General features: G+C 39.9%; 1 protein-coding gene across 7 annotated transcripts in view; it reads left to right on the top strand.

Annotated features, from left to right (window-relative positions):
• Positions 1 to 21,292, top strand: part of DCAF6 (DDB1 and CUL4 associated factor 6) — an 84,561-nt gene that overhangs the window by 49,854 nt on the left and 13,415 nt on the right. For 4 of the 7 annotated variants that reach the window (XM_070396444.1, XM_070396442.1, XM_070396438.1 and 1 more), the window contains 4 exons: positions 568 to 627; positions 13,949 to 14,066; positions 18,721 to 18,836; positions 20,698 to 20,784. In XM_070396444.1, coding sequence (XP_070252545.1) covers positions 568 to 627; positions 13,949 to 14,066; positions 18,721 to 18,836; positions 20,698 to 20,784 — 381 coding nt within the window. The remainder of the gene's footprint in view (positions 1 to 567; positions 628 to 13,948; positions 14,067 to 18,720; positions 18,837 to 20,697; positions 20,785 to 21,292) is intronic. The other 3 variants (XM_070396445.1, XM_070396441.1, XM_070396439.1) reach the window with 2 other exon arrangements.

Here is a 21,292-nt window from a genome sequence, read left to right as displayed (position 1 = left end):
ATGTACTATGCACAATACATCCCATAGTTTTAAAGTTACCTATTTCTGTATTGGTAATGCCCTCACTGAATATTTCTTTCATAAACATTTTCTTGTCTAACATCTTCACTTGAGCTTCCTTTTCAGCTCAGGGTATAACAAACAACATCTAGCAAAGTGTAGTGAGCACCTCATTTCATGCTTGAATCCTCCAATCCAGAATAAACTCACCTTAAGGAGCTGGCAAAGGGGTTAAGAAGGACAAGAAGTCTGCTATTTAGTGGAAGAGTTAGCCATTTCTGTTTTATCTCCCTTGCCCCTTCTGCCTGCGCTGAGTGAATTTGATTAAAGGTATATGCATGAAAGTAGAAGGGTACTTTCTCAGCTCATTCTCAAAGTTGCTACCTGCTTGCCTGGAATAACATATCCTAAGCACATGCCCTGCTTACTCACTGCCTGGGGAACACACTGCAGTCTTACTTCTGTCCCCACCCTGGTCATTTGTTTCTTAAGCTTAGATATGATCATGACCTTGCTGTGCAGTTGTCTGCTGCTTACTTTTAAGTGGAAATCTCATTTTTGTTTCAGATTCTCCTTCTTCTGTGGTTAACAAACAGCTCGGATCCATGTCACTTGACGAGCAACAGGGTGCGTGCAACAGGAGATGTGCTATGCCCGCCATCCATAGTTCTATTGCAGTGCATAGGCCAACCTCTCTCCTTTTCCAGAGTGTTCCATTTCCATTACGGTTTAAGAGTCAGTATTTGTGGGCTAAATTGCCTTAGGTGGTACTGTGCAAGGGGCCTTCTTGACCTATACAAATTATGTTCTATGTAAACTATGTTAATTTCTACCTTTGGCCCTTTATGCCAAATTGAATTCTCTTCCTATACCAGTACTATAATGGATATAAAGTATATCCATTTTTTATTCTAGGTATCTATCATAAAATTGTGTAGAACTGTGGATGTGAGGTTAGCATATTACCTAGTGAGTAATTTAGAAAAGGTTATTTAAACATGGTAGTACTCTATATTACTACATTGCTATAGTCATGATACTTGGCTTTATGTCTCACTTTCTGGTGGGTAAGCTCTGGATAGCTGTAACTGTAAGGAATACAGTTATGAGTTACAGTCCTGAGGCTCCAAAGCCACAGTCAGAAAGGAAAGGACTTCCACCTCCTGCCTGCACTTTGGAAGCAGGAGAGGTGCAGAGTCGGCCTCAGAGCCTGGAGCAGAGCCTGGAGAGATAGTCGTTACAAACATTTTTCAAAAAGACATATAAAAAACTGAGCTCGAAAGCCGTAAGCTTACTTGGCTCAGCGTTTCCATACGCAGGATGCCTCACTCATAAGCAGTATTGGGAGAGTGAAATATTGCTGAAGAACCTATTTGGTGGGAAATCTAATTTTAATTATCTCCTTGGAGAAATATTCAGAAACTAATTTTCAAGCAAATTGGAAAACTCCCGTACTTCTAATCTTAAATTATTGTTTATACACGTAGGTTTTATGCTACAGGTTTTTCTGTTCTGATTTTTATTTTTAAAAAGATCTTTTTATTGATTTCAGAGAGGAAGGGGGGAGAGAGAGAGAGAGAGAAACATCGATGAGAGAGAATTATTAATTGGCTGCCTCCTGCACACCCCACACTGGGGATCAAGCCCAAACCTGGGCATGTTCCCTGACCCGGAATCGAATCTTGACCTCCTGGGTCATAGATCGACTCTCAAACACTGAGCCATGCTGGCCGGGCAGTTTTTCGGTTCTTGAGAATGAATAAATGAATTGGTAAATTAATTTAAAAACTAAGAAATTAAGCATACTTTAACTTTATATATTTATTGTAGTGGTATTAACAATGAAGAATAATTACTTTGAGGTTAAATACAATTATAGTGGCATTACATTTTATATTTTATTACTGTTTAAAACTGCTCTCTAATCAAGTAATTTTTTTGGTAAGTATATCTGAATATGAAGAGTATATTACTACCAGAGAGTTTGTAGCCAGCTTCATAGTCTATAAAATCACATGGAATAATTTCCATGGAATTATATTAAATATCATATTCAATTTAAGTTGGTACTTAATTTACATATGATACGGGATATGATGGAAAGAGACAAAGGACAATGCTCAGATTTTTGCATCAGTGACGATGCCATTTACTTTGGTAGACTGTTTCGGAGGCAGAAATCAAGAGGTTTCGGGGGTTGTTGACAATGTATGTCTTTTGGTCAAAGAAGTAGAGGTGTATGAAATGTCAGATAGATATTGAGTAGGTCTGCCAGAAGCTGTGCCCCTGATAGACCATCATCAGTGCACCTTTGTAGTAAGTCCTCTGAGCAGAAATGTGCTAATGATGGACAGTCGAGCCAAGTAATTAAATCTCAAGCCTTTAAATGCCTTTTACATCCTTTAAAGTACTGGGACTTCCACATTCCAGGCTTATACTACCTGCAGATAACTTTTGCTGTAAGAGTTAAGCTTCCCCCCACTGTCTTTCTCACCTGGACTAATGCAGGTGACACTCAGGCTACAGTCTGTTCTCTCCCAACAGCCAGAATGGACTTTTAAAAAGGTAAATCTAATCACGTCATTCATCTGCCTCACACTTTGTAGTTGGTTCCTATGTCCTTCAAAGCAACCTGAGTCCTTACAGAGCCCCTACATGACCTGGCCCTTGTCTCCCCAGCCTTATCTTAGGTTACTCTCCTCACCCGATAAGCTCTTGCCAAATAAGCTGCTTTCAGTGCTTCTTTCCCTCTCAGATTCCTTCTTTTCCCCTCTACCAAAAATGCATTCCCTTCAGCCACTTAGCAAACCACACTTAGATAGCACTTTCTCAAAACTGACAGGACCGTTCCGTTCTCCCCTTTCTCTTTGATCTATTTTTCTTCATTGCATTTGTCAACATTTGTAATCACACACTTTAGGGATTGTTTCATGCTTCTGCATGTTCTGTAAATGTTGTTTTATTCATAATATATTCAGTGTGTAGCACCACATCTGTTATCCATTCACAATGAGTTATTTATTAGATGAGTGAATACATGAATTAATTCTTTAAGCAGTGAACTGCTATAGAAATTATTTTAGCTTGGGAGAAACATGACCAGATTTATGTACTAGAGAGATCATTTTGGCAGCATTCTAAATGACTGATAAGAAGGGAGCAAAATTGGCAACAGCAAGACCAAGAGGCTGTTGCATCAGTCCAGGTGAGAGGCGGTGAGGCGTCCAGTCAGAGGCAGTGGTAGTGGGAAATGAGAATCGACAGATTTCTTAAATATTTAAGAAACAGAATTAACGGGACTTTGAGACTGGCTTAGTTAAAAAAGGAACGGTATCCAGGTGTCTTAGAGGATGATAAATAGTGATCCCATCAGCCAAGATAGAGATTTCAGGGGAGCAGCTCCTTATAAGGGAAAAGAGACACACAATTTTCTCTATATGTTGAGTTTGAAGTATCTTGGGATCTCCACATGGAGCAATCTCATAGACAGTTGGATGGATATGTGATTCTGGACGTCACCAGAGAGGTCTGAGGAGATAAAAACTAGGAATCGCCACTTTCCAGGTGGGAGTGATGAGATTGTTGAGGATAAGAGGGTGAGTGAAGAGGGAAACCAAGATGGCGGCATAGGTAAACACGGGAGTTTGCTGCCTCGAACAACCACTTCAAAAATACAACTAAAAGACGGAACGGACATCATCCAGAACCACAGGAAAGCTGGCTGAGTGGATGTTCTACAACTAGGAGGAAAGAGAAAAGCATACCGAGGCTCAGAGGAGGCGCAGTGCTGAAGTAAAATACTAAGGTTCGGAGTGCATGTGGAGCGGGCTGGAGGCTGAGGGCGCGGTTGTTTTCAATCGGGAGGGAGTCTCAGGCTCTGAGCTCCAGTTCCGGGCGAGTCTCTAAGGACCCAGACTCATACGGGAGAAGCGGGACTGTCTGGCATCGCTCAGAACCCTAGGGCAGCTTTCTCTCCGTGGGGCTTGCAGCGACTACTGGGACACTGAGAAGCAGAGCCTCTGAGGGCAAGACTGAGAGCAGCCATAATTGCTAACCCCGCCCTGTTGATCCCGTGGGACCCGCCCCGCCCAAGCCCTGCAGGGAGGCTTTTGCTGGATAGCCTCAGGCAAAGGCTAGATTAGCACCTCCCTAGAGATCCAGGAGCCAGGAAGCCCAGAGGTCAGAGTGGGACCATCCAGCTTTATGCTCCGTGGAACCATAAAAGACACACTCAGGAGGCAGACTCAGTGAGCACCAAAGCCCCATCGAAGCAAGTCTAGCCCCAGAGGGGTGTCTCCAGCACAGAAGTTCTCCCACCGCAGACACAGCTGATTCTCACAGCCAATTGACCTGGAGGTCAATTCCTCACAGTGATAACTACAACAATCAAGGCTTAACCACAACAAGACTGTGCACAAAGCCCACAAGGGGGTGCACCAAGAGTGTCTACCTTAGGTAATTGGGACACTTGGCACAGAAAGGCACTCTATCGACACAGCGAAGCATAAAAAAATGCGGAGACAAAGAAACAGGACACAAACGACAGAATTGGAGGAAAGCAAACTGTTGGATATAGAGTTCAAAACCACACTTTTAAGGTCTTTAAAGAACTGTTTAGAAGCCCTCGAAAAGACTGGTAAGACCGCCGATAAATGTAGTGAGATCCTCAAGAAATCTAATGAGACCCTCGATGTTGTGATAAAGGACCAACTAGAAATTAAGCATACACTGACTGAAATAAAGAATATTATACAGACTCCCAACAGCAGACCAGAGGGTCGCAAGGATCAAGTCAAAGATTTGAAATACGAAGAAGCAAAAAACACCCAACCGGAAAAGCAAAATGAAAAAAGAATCTGAAAATATGAAGATAGTGTAAGGAGCCTCTGGGACAGCTTCAAGCGTACCAACATCCGAATTATAGGGGTGCCAGAAGATGAGAGAGAGCAAGATATTGAAAACCTATTTGAAGAAATAATGACAGAAAACTTCCCCTACCTGGTGAAAGAAATAGACTTCCAAGTCCAGGAAGCGCAGAGAACCCCAAACAAAAGGAATCCAAAGAGGACCACACCAAGACACATCATAATTAAAATGCCAAGAGCAAAAGACAAAGAGAGAATCCTAAAAGCAGCAAGAGAAAGAAAATCAGTTACCTACAAGGGAGTACCCATACGACTGTCAGCTGATTTCTCAACAGAAACTTTGCAGGCCAGAAGGGAATGGCAAGAAATATTCAAAGTGATGAATACCAAGAACCTACAACCAAGACTACTTTATCCAGCAAAGCTATCATTCAGAAGTGAAGGCCAGATAAAGAGCTTCACAGATAAGAAAAAGCTAAAGGAGATCATCACCACCAAACCAGTATTATATGAAATGCTGAAAGGTATCCTGTAAAAAGAGGAAGAAGAAGAAAAAGGTAAAGATACAAATTATGAACAACAAATACACATCTATCAACAAGTGAATCTAAAAATCAAGTGAATAAATAATCTGATGAACTGGTGATTGTAATAGAATCAGGGACATAGAAAGGGAATGGACTGACTATTCTTGGGGGGGGGGGGGGGAGAAAGGGGTGTGGGGGTGAGTGAAGAGATTAGACAACAATCGTGCACCTATGGATGAGGACAGTGGGTGGGGAGTGAGGGCAGAGGGTGGGGTTGGAACTGGGTGGAGGGGAGTTATGGTGGGAAAATAGAGTAACTAATGTAATAATCTGAACAATAAAGATTTAATTAAAAAAAAAAAGGGTGAGTGAAAAGAGGAGTCTAAGTAGGAGCAAGCAGAGAAAGAATCTAGCTCGGAGACGGGCAGGAGTGATCAGAGAGACAGGAGGGGCAGAAAGGGTGCCATTTCCAAAGTCAAGGGCATCTGGTCAGTGGTGCCATGGGAAGCATGGCGTTGGCAGTTGGCTGGTTATCGATGCTTTGGCATTGCAGCTCCAGTGAGGTGGTGGCATGGAGCCAAGAGCAGTGGTTTGAGGAGAAAGATTTTTTTTTTAAGTAGAGCCATTGGTCTGTAGGTGACTCTTTCAGTAAGCTCAATTAGGAATGAAAAGATAGAGGAAATGTAATATTTGTGGGGGGGGGGGGGGGGTGAGTTTCAAAACTGTAGAATGGAACAAGTTGTAGATTTAATAAGTTTTCTTTCCGAATATATCTCTAACTAATGGTTGTTTAAGCATATTTTAGATTGCCATACTTTTAAAGAAACACTAATGTGTTTTTAATTGATAATTAACCCCAGGTGCTTTTACATGTTTTAATTTAATTTTCCATGGTAATATATATATTTCTTTATTTGAAGTTATTACCAAGGATAAAAATGTTATTAATGAAAAATTTTAAAATTTTAATGGCTTACTTCACTGAAAAAAAAATGTTTTTCTTTCATTAATTATGAAAATATTATTGAACTGGTTGTCTGCAATTACTGTTTTTGCTTATTTATCTTGAGTTTTTAACAAAAGTACATTTTAGAAACAAAAATATATTTAGTCTAAATATTGAGAGTCATACTTTCTCCATAGTTCTTATTTTCTTTTATCAAAATACTTTTTTAAGAAACAAAATGGTAAGAAAGTAAGTGTACAACATGCAGATTGTTTCAATCCTGTTGTAAAATATATTCTAGTATTCTCCGAAGTTAGGGTTGTGTGTACACACACTGACAGCCCTTCTGAGCTAATTAGAAAATCCATTTGGTAACAATGATATCTGTTGTGTGTTTTGTTTAGTTTGAATAGTATGCCTTAATGAGTAGTTTTTATTTAATTATATCTCTAATTATGCCTATGGGAAAAAGTCCTTTTCTGACATTATTTATCTTGCCTATTTATATTATTAAAGCTAACAATTTTTTCCTCTTAAAAATATTTAGGTCAGCAGTTTCTCCTTGTTCTATTAAAACAACAACAGCAGCAAAAGAAAACTGTGATCTTCACATTTAACTTTTGAGAGGGTATAGGAAAATAACTTGCCTGAGTTTTACATTTCAGCCATGACTAAAGCAGGTGGTTTTGTATTCATCACGGTGACTATCCCTCAGCGGAAGTCAGTGATGCTCTGAAGTGTACAATTTAAGCCTATAGGCAGACACTTTCTATTCCAGGTTTAAAGAGATACGAATGCTAATTCACAGGCTTAAAAATATAAATGTTAACTATCCACTAGGTGCTATTTTACATAAGCAGACTTCTTTTTTAAAAAGATATTTTTATTGATTTCAGAGAGGAAGGGAGAGGGAGAGAGCGATAGAAACATCAATGATAAGAGATAATCATTGATCGGCTGTCTCCTGCATGCCCCACACTGGGGATCAAGCCACAATCCAGGCATGTGCCCTAACCAGGAATCAAACCGTGACCTCCTGGTTCATACGTTGACACTCAACCACTGAAGTACGCTGGCCGGGCCAGACTTCTTTTGATGTTAATAAATATTTACTTTCAGAAAGAGACTTGAATGATCAGAGACCAGTAAAACAGATTTACTAGTTTTATTAGGTAGACTGGGAAATTGGAAAATTGGACCTGTCACCAAATTGAAATTTTATTTTAGCAATATCATCTTGACAAGATTGCATCAAATTATATTTTAGCCATTAGATTCACTCTGACAATTCTCATCTTCATTAAATAAATATCTAATAATTGAAGCCTGCTGTGTTAATGGTAAATATAAGTTCAGTGTTCATCACACTGGAATTTATCTATAGATACTATATTTTAAATTGTAGAGAAAAATAGTAAAATCAGACTTCACTCTAGATTTTCTGTATTCCTCAGAACCAATCATCACTTAGGTGCTTAGAATGAAGTAACTCAGGCCCTTCTCCCCGGCTCCTAAATCTGGTACGTCCAGGTAGAGATACACAGGTCCCTGCTCTCCGAAAGAAGAGGTTCCTATGAAGTCTTCGTAAACCGAAATGGCATAAAATGAAGATGCAATTACCATTAATTAATAGGGAAAAGTTTTGTAGCGTTTCCAGACCAAATCATAGCAAATAATACATAAAACCTAAAATAACACCAACATATTGTAAAAGCAGGGAAGCACTAATCAATGGAGATAAAGCCGAGATGCCCACAGACAGTGCAGAGCTCTGGCGGCTTGGTGCCAGAGATGCCCAGTGTGGCTCCGAGTGTGGTTCCGGGACCATGGGGCCCCTTGCTGCTCAGGTGCATGCTGCCTCTGTCATGGCTCATGCAAAACAAATGCCAGTGGCTCTCTTCATAAAAGCAAAAACCCTCTTTGGATTTCGTTTGGCGAAAACAGGTCCTAATGTAGGTCTTTTGTCACACGAAGTGGCGAGACATGGACTTTCAGAGAGCAGGCTCCCTGTGTGTTCTCTTGGAAGTTAAGCCCTGTTTAGTTTTTCTGCACATGCTTATTGCTCCACTTGCCTGCCAACCAAGTCAGCATATCTCCAGTTAAATTGTTTTTAACTCAGAATTGTCTATGATAAAAATAACTGACATTTTTTGAGTTTTTGAATGTGTTCATAATTTTATATACATTATCGCATTTGTTCTCATTTAATGAGATAAATGCTAATACTACCTTCATCTTATTGGAGAAGAAACCAAAATGCCAAGAAATATGTAAAGACAAGTGCAATAAGTGGTGAGCCATGTTTGTAAATGTCTATTTCATTAATTCAGCTGATATTTAAATGCCTGTCTACCCGTGGCAAGTACTGGGCTCGGCACTAGGACGCACGAGTGAATAAAGCTAATGCTTCATGAGCTTGGAATATAGAGTTAATTAACAATAACACTATTATTAACAGTAAGAGAGTCAATTAACTGTAATAATAACAACAACATAGATACTTCTATAGCATTTTTTTGTGCCAAATATTACTTTGAGAAATTTTTGTATGGTTACTTTACTCAATCCTCACTACAACCTCATACAGTAGGGAGTGTTATTGTCCCCATTTTCCAGACGAAGAAACTAGAGCAAAGAGAGGTTAAGAAACTAGTCTAAGTGTGCCTAAGGTCACACACAGGAAATGGGCCTAAGTGTTAGGGATGTGATTTAGACCCAAACAGCTTGGCTCCAGCATCTGTAATCATTACGACTGTGCTTTGCTCATCATCTGTGATCATTAAGACAGATGATGAGCAAATAAATGTAAGTGTGATGAGTGTCATAAAGAAAATAGCAGAGTTCAATGGGGAACAAGTAAGAAAGAGTCTTCTGGTAGGGGCCTAGCAGCTGAGTCCTGAGAGAGGGTCAGGCTAAGTCAGGTGAAAGGAGCAGGGACAGCATGGGCAGGGCCTGAGATAACCAATAACCACATTTGATGACTGGAAGCAACCGGTGTGGTCGGAGCTTGCCATGGTATCAAGAGAGGGGGAGGACCCAGATGGGGAAGGATCTTTTGGACATTTTCAGGTTTCGGATTTTATATTTAAGAACATCAGGAAGCTAATGGAGGGTGTGTATTATGGAGTGTAGCCTGGTCTGGTTTGTTCCACACAAGTAGGGAGAATTGTCTAGAGACTAACTCACGTAGGAGGTCCTCCTGGTAATAGATTCTGACCCGATGATAGAAGTAAAGTAGGAGAGAGGTGAAGCGATTGAAGAAATATTTAGGGTGTAGAATAAACAGGATACATAAACCTAGTTTCTAAATAGTATATTGTGCACTACTGTTAGCACACTTAATTTTTTTGGTATGTCTTTGAGCATGTGTGTTTAGAACCACAAGTGAATATAATCTCATAGTAGAAATGCACAGATTAAATGGTTTGAAAACATGCATTACCAAAAAAAAGTTAATTTGTGGTTCTTTTGTGAAAGGCTTGGAAGATACCTAATTAAACAATTAAAGTTGAAATAAGTTGCTTTCAAATTATATTCCAGCCCATATTGAAATTTCTTTCTGAGCCAATGCATTCCCCTGACAAAAGGGCTTTTGTACCATTTCTGGAAGAGATCTTTAAATTTGTCAAGAATCTTATGATATTGACTATTCACCTCTAACCCTGAAAAATGAAGTCTTTCCAGGACATACATTGTCTTGATTTTTATGTGGTTACTAGAGGCTCAGTGCATGGAATTCATGCACATGGGGGGTGGGAGTCACTCAGCCTGGCCTGCGCCATCTCGCAGTCCAGGAGCCCTCAGGGGATATCTGACTGCCACGGAGGCAGGAGAGGCTCCTGCCACGGCTGCTGCGCTTGCCAGCTGTGAGCCCGGCTTCTTGCTGAACAGTGCTCCCCCTGTGGGAGTGCACTGACCACCAGGGGGCAGCTCCTGCGTTGAGCATCTGCCCCCTGGTGGTCAGTGCGTGTCATAGTGACTGGTCATTCTGCTGTTTGGTTAATTTGCATATTAACCTTTTATTATATAGGATTATTGTGCTTCTGAAGCATGTACAGTGGGGCCTTGACTTACGAGTTTAATTCGTTCCGAGACCGAGCTCGTTAAGGAGCTCGTTAACTCAAATTACTCTATCAACTCAATGCAAAAAATTGGCCGAGAGACAGTTGGTATCTCAAAAAACTCATTAGTCGGGACACTTGTAAGTCAAGGCCCCATTGTATTTTAATTAGGTGTCATTTGCCTTGATTGAGAGCATGCTGAGCTACTAACGTCATAGGTTGTTTTTCATAACTGTAGTCACTAAGCAATATAGAACGGCTCCTGAAGACTTAGCAGTGTCGGACAAGGTCAAAGTGACTTCCCCACTGCACTGCCTTTGTGCTGAGTGCACTCTAGTTACTTATTCTCCTCTGGTGTCTTTAGAGGAGTAAGAAGCAGTGAGGTCTGTAAGTGTCCCGGAAGAAGATGCTTCAGTTGTCCAGTGCCGGCGCCAGCATCACAGCATGGCTGCCAGGACGTTGATCAGTTATAGTAGTGTTGCTGAATTAATGGGTTACACAGCCCTCTGAGGAATAACAGCAGTAACAGTTGATATTTCTGAATCAAAATAGTTATTTATTCAAGCACTCCTACTTTGTAGTCAAGCTATTCCACGTCAGTTTAGTAAGTAGGAACTTCATATTGCAGGAAACTAGGTAACTGGAGAAAAGTTTCATCACCTGGAAAGTGGAGATGGTGACAGGTGCTACAAAGGTTGAAAAAAGAATACATCTTTTTCCTGAGACTTGAGTAGTCAGTGTGTTTACTTACTGTCATGATGGTGCCTTGTATAGTGTCGTTTGTGTGTTGAGGTGAAGCTCTAACCTTACGTCTCTTAAATTAAATCTCTACTTGTTTAGCAGAAGTCTTAAGTAGTATATATCTGCATTATGTAAGCAAGGCTTTCAGTATTAACGTTTTTAGAATGTGCTGATCCAACTTCTAACAAATAGAGCAAATTAGGGAAAACTAAAATGGTTATAAATATTTTTTTCAAATACAGTAGATATAAAACAAATGTGATTTTTCTGTTCTTTAAAGCAGATTTTTCTTAGACATTTGTAGCTTAAAATATGCACTTTATCAGAAAGAAATTATGAATGAATTTACTAGTAAGCCAGGGAACTCTATTTCTGAGAAGACTCAACCTGATAGATTGTAATGATCAAGCTGAGGAGCATTGAACTGGGAAGAGCAGGATGGAACAGGCAAGGGCCTCGGAGAGACCCTCCCACTCATACCTCGCTTGGAGAAACTGGGTTCTGTGCTGTGTAGTGTTTCGGCCCAGAGACATCCTGACTACATGCGGTCTACAGGGAGATGCCTGCGTTCGGGGGTCTGAAGTTTTGTAGCTGACAGAGGAGTGCATTCTGCCTAGATAGTGAGGGGACAATTTTACACAGACTGCTGAGTTCCCAACAACTTACGTCAACTGTAGTCATTTTTAAATTAAATGAGTACTACTGTGTTTGACATGACTTACAGTATATAGATTATGTTCATGAGAGAGTAGAGAGTAGCTCTATAGTAGATACCCTCAGGAAGAAGGTTTTAGTTAACAGTGGCCATCTCGGAGAGCTTTTTGCTTTTGGGTGGTGGTGGGTCCTGTCTATTTAAAGAAGGTATTTTTGCACCATTCTGGCCTCTTGATAGCTCTCTGCTTACTATATTCCTGTAGTCATAGCATGCGAATCTAAAACTCCTTCTAACTCTACAGGAAAGCTTTGATGTAGCATTTAAATTTCCCAAGGCTTCCTAACCAAGGTGGGTCTAGGAAATTTAGTCCTGCAGTTCTCTCACACCTGCATGGGTTTTCTTTTTATTCCTTCTTTACTTTAAAATGAAAATAAACAGCAAAGCACTTTATAAAATGTTGTGAGATAATGAAAGAACCAGCCGCATTCTGCTGCTTAGTGTTCCTGAGAGTAGTCTTTCGCTGTCCTCACCAACTCCAGATGCCTGAAGACCATGCCTTTGGCAGCAGTGAGACCAGAATTTCAGCAACAGAACTAGAGAGGAAAGGAAAACTGTGTGGACAAGTGACTAACAAACATCAGAATTTTCAGAGATCGTCAAGGGCAGGAGAGATGTTTTAAAAGTCCCATTCTTGGTAACTTTATGTAAGCTAAAGGTCTCTTCATTATTTTATCAAAATGTCATTTGGCAAAATACCTCCTATAAAATAGTGTGATAACGAATCTTTGGACGTTGTAAGGGATTGTTAATTTATTTCCAGTGCTGTTTATATCAAGGACAGAAGTCATAGCACCAGTAGTACAGTGATTTTATCATTTGGGAATTCAGCGTTAGAATTCATTTACACGTTAATTTTCAAATAGTAATTGATGTTATCAGAGAGGACTTCTCATGAGACAAAGGTAAAGATAGTGTTATCAGCTTGATTTCTCAGCTCTTGGAGAGAATCTCTTTCCTTCCTCCACTTCTGTTTAGAAGTCTTGTGACTTGTTCTCTCTCATTATGAAAGCTAGACAGAGAGTCTCTGAGATTCTCTCTTAAGTGTGCTAGTGTCTTCCAGCAGAATTCGAAAAGACAGAAGTCCTTTATTATAAAGTGGACATCAGGACCACAGAGCCTAAGTAGTTTGGGTTTTGTTAAGTTGTTACTGTTTTTGTTGTTATCTTATAAGACAAAGCTTATTTTTATACTGTTATATCACTCCTCGAACTGGTATCAAGAAAACAATTATGTCACAGAAGAGTTTTCTTTCCGCAGGCACTGGCAGAAATGGTACATGTTTGATTACAGAGCAATTTGTATTCCCTATGTATTTTAATGCTCCCCTAAGCTGCTATTCATCATAAAAAGGAAAAAGTTTAAAGCCCTATTTAATTTTGCACTTGAATATCCATACTTGGGAGGGTGGCTTTGAAGTGATCTATATCAATTTCTGTAGGGTTTCTTGATTTTATTTGCCATTTTATAAATATTTTGTTCTTTGTAATAGAAGTATGTCATATAAGGGGAAATTCCCATTTCTCTAATTTAGGATCAAATTCCTTACAAAATAGCCAGGAGGAGGAGATGAAGTACCAAAACATATGTTCTAATAACGAGAGTTTTAGAAGATTACAAAGCACCAGAGATTTTCTCCCTCCTCCCCCAGATTATGTCTATGAATTTGAAAGAATTTCCTTTTGGAGCCCTTGCATCCTCTCACTGTTTCTGAAGGAGCCTGTGGTAGTTCCTATTGATGCTATAGCAACTGAAGTAGAAAATCGTGAGCATTCTGTTAAATAAAAGTGCCAGTTTATAACGTATGTCATTGCATGTTAATATTCTTTGAGTCCCTAATGATGAAATGTGGTTCTCAAATGTGTCTGATTTCCATCTGAATCCAAGGGAGTCATGTACACAAGGCTAGAACAGGATGCAGTGCGGCTTTGGAATATGAGTGTTTCTATGACACTTGCCCTTGAACTTAAGTGAGAACCATAACAGATGTGAGAATTATGATGAGGACAACCTAATTTAAGTTTTATAAATTTTAGGAAATGTCATCTTTTATTGGTTTCAGAGACTTTTTCAAATGTTTTAAACACAATTTTCAGATAACAATAATGAAAAGCTGAGCCCCAAACCAGGGACAGGTGAACCAGTTTTAAGTTTGCACTACAGCACAGAAGGAACAACTACAAGCACAATAAAACTGAACTTTACAGATGAATGGTAAGTTCATATTTTTGTAAAGATGTTCTTAGCCATTTTGTAGGATTTTGTTAGATATTATTTGCAGCACTTCATCATCTTTGTGCCTTGCTTTGCTATAATGTGTGCTTCAGAATCACTTGGAGAGCTCGTTAAAACAGAGGACTGGGCCCTACTCGGAGTTTATTCAGAATGAGGAGGGATCCGAGAATTTGCATTTCTAGAAACTTCCCAGGTGATGCTGATGTTGCTAGTTCTGGGATATTCCTTTTGATAGAAAATGCCAAAGATAAAAAGAATTAATCACCTATAGACCATTTGTGTAAAAATAATAAACCTAGCATTTTGGAGCTTTTTGTAGTCTTGGTCGTGTGTGTGTGTGTGTGTGTGTGTGTGTGTGTGTGTGTATGATTTTTGTTTTGAGTTTTAAGTCATAATTTTAATCGTGTTGAATGTACTCAATTCTCCCCTGCATTTATTTGACTTAACTGTATAATAAATATTCACATTACTACGTAGCTTTCATAAATGTTATTTCATTACCTGTATATAGCCCATCAAATAGATGTACTACAGTGCACTTAATCATTTTTCTTTAATTGGGCAGTGAATTTGTTTATCCTCTTTTTATTTAACTAAATGAGACTATAATGAATATCTTTGTTTACAGGCTTTTTTCCTACCTTTAAGAATACTGATTTGAGATATGTTTCCAGAAATAAACTATATATAGGTCAAAGATATTGCCAAATTACTTTCAAAAGAATCTTATATCATTCTGTTTTACTAGCAGCATATGAAAGTACACATTTTGCTGTCTCTGGACCAATGTTCAGTATATTCATTTATTTTTAACTTGTATATTTGATTTTAAAATAACATTTGTTTCTATTTAATTGATTACTAGTAAGGTTGAGCTTTATATTTATTTAATGGTTGTATGGGTTCTCTTTAACGATATTTCTGATTATGTTTATTCCCATTAACCTAGTTAAATCTTACTCTTTAAAAAAAATCAGTTATGTAGCCTTCTTATATTCTTTCCCACTGTCTCATGGCCTTCTGTTTCAGAGTGCCTCCAACATTTTTATTTAGATTTATTACTATTGCTATTTAATTTTTTTTTTAAATATATTTTATTGATTCTCCACAGAGAGGAGGGGAGAGGGACAGAGAGCCAGAAACATCGATGAGAGAGAAACATCGATCAGCTGCCTCCTGCACACCTCCCACTGGGGATGTGCCTGCAACCCAGGTACATGCCCTTGACTGGAATCGAACCTGGGACCTTTCAGTCAGCAGGCCGACGCTCTATCCACTGAGCCAAACCGGCTTCGGCTTGCTATTTAATATTGATAAATATAAAAGTAACTTGATCTTTCCTAATATACCATTAATTATGTATTAACATAACTACATATATATAGTAATTATATTAACCATTTAATAACCAATATATTAATTATTTGACATAATTAATATATTAACATACTTAATCGCATATCCATATAATTATTATGTTACATATGTTAGTATATATAATATGCATAAATAATATATAATATAGTTATATATTTAGTAATATATAATTAATTATATGTTCATATGATAATAATATTTATGTATTCCAATTCACTGGCTTCTATTTGTGTTTATGTGTGTATGTACTTTACATTAAAATCTTTGATTAAGTAGTATATTCAAATATTATAGAATACTTTCTATGTTCCAGACACTGTTATAGACATGGGGAGTGCATCAGTGAAAAAAATAGGGGGGAAAAAACCTTTGTCCTGTAGGAACTCACATTCTAGGTGGAGGAGACAGACAATATATATAATAAATAAGTGAATTATATAATACATTCAAGTACTAAGTGCTCTGGAAGAAAAGAGAGCAGATGAGGGTGGTTGACAGGGTGGACAGCATCATTGGGAGGATGAGGAGTGAGCTGTGCACAGCTTGGGGATGAGCAGAGAGAAAGCCAGCACAAGGCTCTGCAGGAGCAGACCTACTATGTGTAAGGATCTGTAAGAGAAGCTTAGATGTGTAGCCAGAGTGGAGTGACCAAAGGAGAGAGCAGTGGCAGAAAAGGTCAGCCAAGTAAGTGAGGAGGACATTTGAAAGATAGAGGATATCTGGTTGCTGTGTAGACATAGGCCATCGGTAGAGATGGGAGATCAGAGAATAGGCTGTGGCACTAGCAAGGTGAGAGGCACTGGTGTCTTGGGCAGACGGCACAGGGGAGGTAGTAAGAGGAGACTGGATTCTGGATATGTATTTGAAGGTGCAGTCAATAGAATGTTTTTATGAGCCCTAGCGTTTGACCTCTGCTTTTTAAAATTAGGATATCTCTGGCCCTTTCTCTTAATATATAATTTAAGATCACAGAAGATTATCATCCTTACTCTGTTTGTCTTTTCTATTCTCATGATTCTGGACAGAAGGGCTGGTTTCTTAAAAAGAATCTCATCTGAGCACTTTTTTTTTTTTTTTAAGAAAAAAAGGTTCAGTCCCTCTTCTTTTGAACTTTTTCATCTCTAAAAACTGACCGTGAATTATATTCTCTTACCAGTTTCTTATTTCTTTATCAAGGAAGTAATTAGCTTTTTTCTGATTATGCGAGTATTCAATATTCATTGTAAGAAAAAATTCAAGAAAGGATGCAGTCTTTTTCATCTCTGCCACACAGCGTCCTACTCTTAGTTTAGTTTCTTTGAGGACAAATGAGGCAGTAGAGCCCATGGACTAAGAGCTTGGACTCCCGTTTTCTCACCTGAAAATGGGCATATTTAATAGAACCCACTTCAGAGGTGCTTGTAGAGTTAGTGAGACCACGCAGAAAAAGTCCATAGCACTCAGCACATTGACGAGCCCTAAAGAATCCTTAGCTCAAGTACCATCTTTTGTAAACTGCCTTTCAGATCCTTGGCAGTTTCCTTGTGCGGTATTTGTCTTTTTCTTCTTGAATTATAAAAGGTGTTTATTTCTTACAGGAGTAAGTGGGGTGATACCATTGACTTTCCTTTGTTGCAGATATTTCCCCCAGTTGGTTGTGTCACAGTTTTTATGGTGGTTTTGCTCTCGGTTACAGCCTGTGAGCTCATGCCTAGAAAAAGCCTGTCCTTCCCAGGATTAGGGAGAAAGCTTTCTTGTTTTCCTCTTAATTTCTATGATTTTATATCAAAAATTATATGTTTAGCCCTTCGATAACTTATTTCTCCATAAAGTGTGCTATAGAGCTATAGCTTAATTTTTCCACATGGTTGTTCCTTTGTCCCAGTCCCATTTATTGAGCAATCTCTTCATTTCTCTGTGATTTAAAATGCCATATTAACATATGCTAAATTTACTTACTTGGTTACTTTGTCTTTTCCACTAATGGCTCTCAATTCCTACATCAGTGCCATGATGTTTTAATCATCATAACTATTATACATGAGCATTTTATTTATGCCTGTGTCATAGTTTTCTCAGTGAAATACAACATTAGTTTCTCTTTACCCAAGTGACTATATACTTTTTTCTGGTTAAAAAGAAATACATATTAATTGCAAAAAAGAATTCAGAATTTACAGAAAAACACAAAAGAATCACTGACAATAATGCTTCTGAAATGACACTTACGCCACTGCCTGTTTTTTCTGACATTTTTCTCTGGGAATTTACCCAGATGGATACACATTCTTTTTTTTTTTTTAATTCCGATTATACATGGATGCCTTTTTAAAAAAAATAAATTGACTTTTGCCTAAAAGCATTTTTGATAAAATAAATTAGCCTGAAAGCATTTTTTATAAAATCTTGGCCAAAAATTTCATGATAATTTGTATTGTTTACTGAGTCACTGCTACTTGTCTATAATTAATGGTTTTTAAGTTATCGTAACTCTTAAGTTTCATTTCCTTGTTCACATTTATTCTAAATTTGAGAAATTGTCGCATTTCTGTTAATTTAATTTTAATCGGAGTCAGATACATTTTCCTCTATTTTCTTTCCCACTTCATTTCCCTCCCTATAATATGTGATGCCATGACTGGTCGTCACAGAAATTCATTGAAGTTGTTTATTTAAATTGGTCTAGCGTTCTGCTCTCACCAAAAATGCTAACAGGATTATGGCCATCATCAGGTGGGTAGTAAAACTAACAAGAAAACGTCTTGGGCTTCTACAAACTGGTGCCCAGTCACCTGCCATATTAACAACAGGCCAAACTGGAAGTGGTCTGCAGAGAGCAGTGCAAAGACCAAAGAAATGTCTAGGTCTTTTTAAAGTGTTAATTTAAAAGTAGCCTAGGGAAAAAAAATAAAAAGTAGGCTAGAACAACAAAGTCTAATCGGGCATATGATCAAAATCTGTAGAATCTGTAAGGATTAGGGTGAACCATCCTGAGTGAGGATAAGAAGGGAGACAATGTAATTAAGTTATAAAATTCAAGAGAGAGCTGGGTAGAAATGTGAAGCCGATCATAGAAGCATTAAAACAGTGTGGAAGCGGTCCTTTTGTATTTCTAGGTCTCCTTTTTAAGATAAGTAGGTTAGAGTAGTCACCTTGATTATCAAAAGTGATATTTTCTAAGTGCTATTAAAATAATACACCCTACATTTTATTTGATCCTGAATTTTTGTTTATTATTAACTTACTGGTGGGACCACTCGCTTTGTTTTGATGACAGGAGCAGTACATCCTCCAGTTCTAGAGGGAACGGGACCCACAGCAAACCAGAGGGTCAGGAGGAGTCCCTGGTCCCACAGAGCTCGGAGCCGCCTCCAGCAGGAGATAGCGAGACAGGTAAGCCGTGGCCGCACTTTGTCGTCACAATCCCCAACAATGGACATCCACCCATTTTTCTGATCCCTCAATGGTTTGAGGGATCCCTTGGTTTCCTGTTTTTAATGAATTACTTTTTCCTGTAGTCTAGCTCTTACTGTTGATAAATAGGTGACAGGTTCACCAAGAAGGGACTGTCAGTATTTCCCATGGGGCATCACAGTGCAACCCAATTTCCCTCTGTGGACAAATGGCCAGGAAACATGGTCACCGCACTGACAGTGTGTGCACTGTCAGTGTCAGTTTGGATCACCTGCTGTTTTTATACCAAGCATTGGAATTCAGAGTATCTGACTTGATTTTTTACAGTGTGTATGTGTTTTATGAAGGAAAAGAAAGAAGGAATATGATCTAAACGAGTTATCAGTGAATCTTGTTTCATACAGGAAGTGCCATTTAGGGACTTTTTCAGAACACTTTCCTAGAATATTTTTATGTAATACTAGAGGCCCAGTGCACGAATTCATGCACAGGTGGGGTCCCTCAGGGTGGCCTGCGGAGATTGGGCCCCAGCTCATGCCCCCACCCTGCAGCCCCGCCTGGCACCCTGCCTTGGCCTGGCACCACCCCCTTACCTGCTCCACCGCCCACCTGCGGGGCGATCAATCGGGGCCGGGCCCCCCCGCTGCCCCCGCTGGTCGCCATCTGTGAGGCGATTGGGCCCCCGCTCACACCCACCTTGACCTGGCACCACCCGCTCACCTGCTCCACCATCTTGCTGCGGTCCTGCTCTCGTCGGGGCCCATCAAGGCTGGCAGTGCCTCCACTGTTGCCCGCTGCCAGCGCCACGTTGATGATGCCTGCCGTGTTCCGCGCCACCCTCTGGTAGTCAGTGCACGTCATAGCAAGTGGTTGAACTCCCAGTCAAACGACCGTCCGAGGGGACAATTTGCAGGCTTATATGAAAGAGTCTAGCAAAGAGCTTGAAACAGTCGATTCTCAATAAATATTTGATGAATGAAGGAATAAATGAATTCTGTTTCTTAAGAAGTAAACAGATATTTTAGTGCAACAGAGTTTACAAGAATTAAATATATGTAAGACAACTGTCCAGTTAGGTAAGCAGATGTCCAGTTAGGAATAAAAAAGAGATCCGTAAGTGTTTTTAATGGACAAAACAGAATTTAAAGTAGGCTCAACTGCACTATTGGTTCAAGATAGTTCAGGTTATGCTAAATGTTTGAGGGGCTGAAAAATACTCTGTATTAAGTTTAGCTTTTGTGACGATTAGAAACAAGCAAGATCAGGTCACCTCGGCTGTGAGGCATCATTGTCACCAGATATTCTCACATAGAGTTAGTTCCCAAAGGTCCAGCACCTCTGGAAGAGGCTGAGGGCACAGCTGGGCACCCTTCCTTGAGGGTGTTTGTATTTGTGCGTGTCTGTATTTGTGTCATACTGAGGGGAAGTTCATCTGAGTATCTAAAGTTTCCTTGGCCCCCAAAGGGTTAAGAACTACTTATACATAAGAGAGCTGGAGTATTAAGTTGGAACTTATTTTCCTAAAAACAGTTTGGGCCCTGGCCAGTTTGGTTCAGTGGTTAGAGCATCAGCCTACACACAAAATGGTCATGGGTTTGATTCCCAGTCAAGGGCACATACCTTGATTGCAGGTTTGATCCCAGCCCCAGTCAGGGTGCATGTGGGAGGCAACTAATTGATGTCTTTCTCTCATGTCAATGTCTTTCTTTCTCTCTCCCTCCCTCCTCCCTCCCTTTCACTCTTCCTCTGAAAATCAATGAAAAAAAATATCCTCAGGTGAGGATTAAAAAAAATACCAAAAAACAATGTGGATTTAATGATCATTTGGTTTATTTCCCAGAAGCTCCTGAAGAATCCTCAGAGGATGTGAACACGTCCCAGGAAGGTGCATCTGCAGAAAGCACAGTTCAGAGCCAAGTAGACACAGGTGAGCTGTCTTCTCTCTAGTTGCTTCAAGTGTTAGTCTCCTAGAGTCAGAAGTAATTCCCAAATAGATGTGTTGTGGAATTTTCCTCTCCGTTTAGGGAATATTTTAGTTTCTATTAGAAAGTAATTATAATATAACTAGAGGCCCGGTGCATGGATTCATGCACCAGTGGGATCCCTCAGCGTGGCCTGCTGGATGGGGCCAAAACCGACAGTCCAATATCCCCCGAGGGATGTAATAGTGCGTGAAGCGGCAGCTGGCCGGGGCGGAGCCTGAGCCCTGGCCAGGCGCTGTGCTGCTCCTGCTCATCCGGCCCCGCTGTGCCTGCCACTGCAGCCGCTCAGTAGGCTTGCGCTGCTCCGCTGCGGTCTCCACGCGCCCGTCCTAGGGCGATACTGGCACGCCCATGACTGAGAAGCGGCCACAGGTTTGCGCCCAGTCAGTCCCGATGCCGGTCCAATCCTGGTCCTGGTTCGGATGGGGGAGGGGCGGGCACAGGGAGTGTCTG

This window comes from Myotis yumanensis, unplaced genomic scaffold (genome assembly GCF_028538775.1).
Source record: "Myotis yumanensis isolate MYYU_CA2020_CCGP unplaced genomic scaffold, mMyoYum1.0.hap1 SCAF_17, whole genome shotgun sequence".
Classification (NCBI taxonomy): domain Eukaryota; kingdom Metazoa; phylum Chordata; class Mammalia; order Chiroptera; family Vespertilionidae; genus Myotis; species Myotis yumanensis.
Note: the sequence above shows the minus strand (reverse complement) of the source record. Positions and strands in the feature narration are given on the sequence as shown.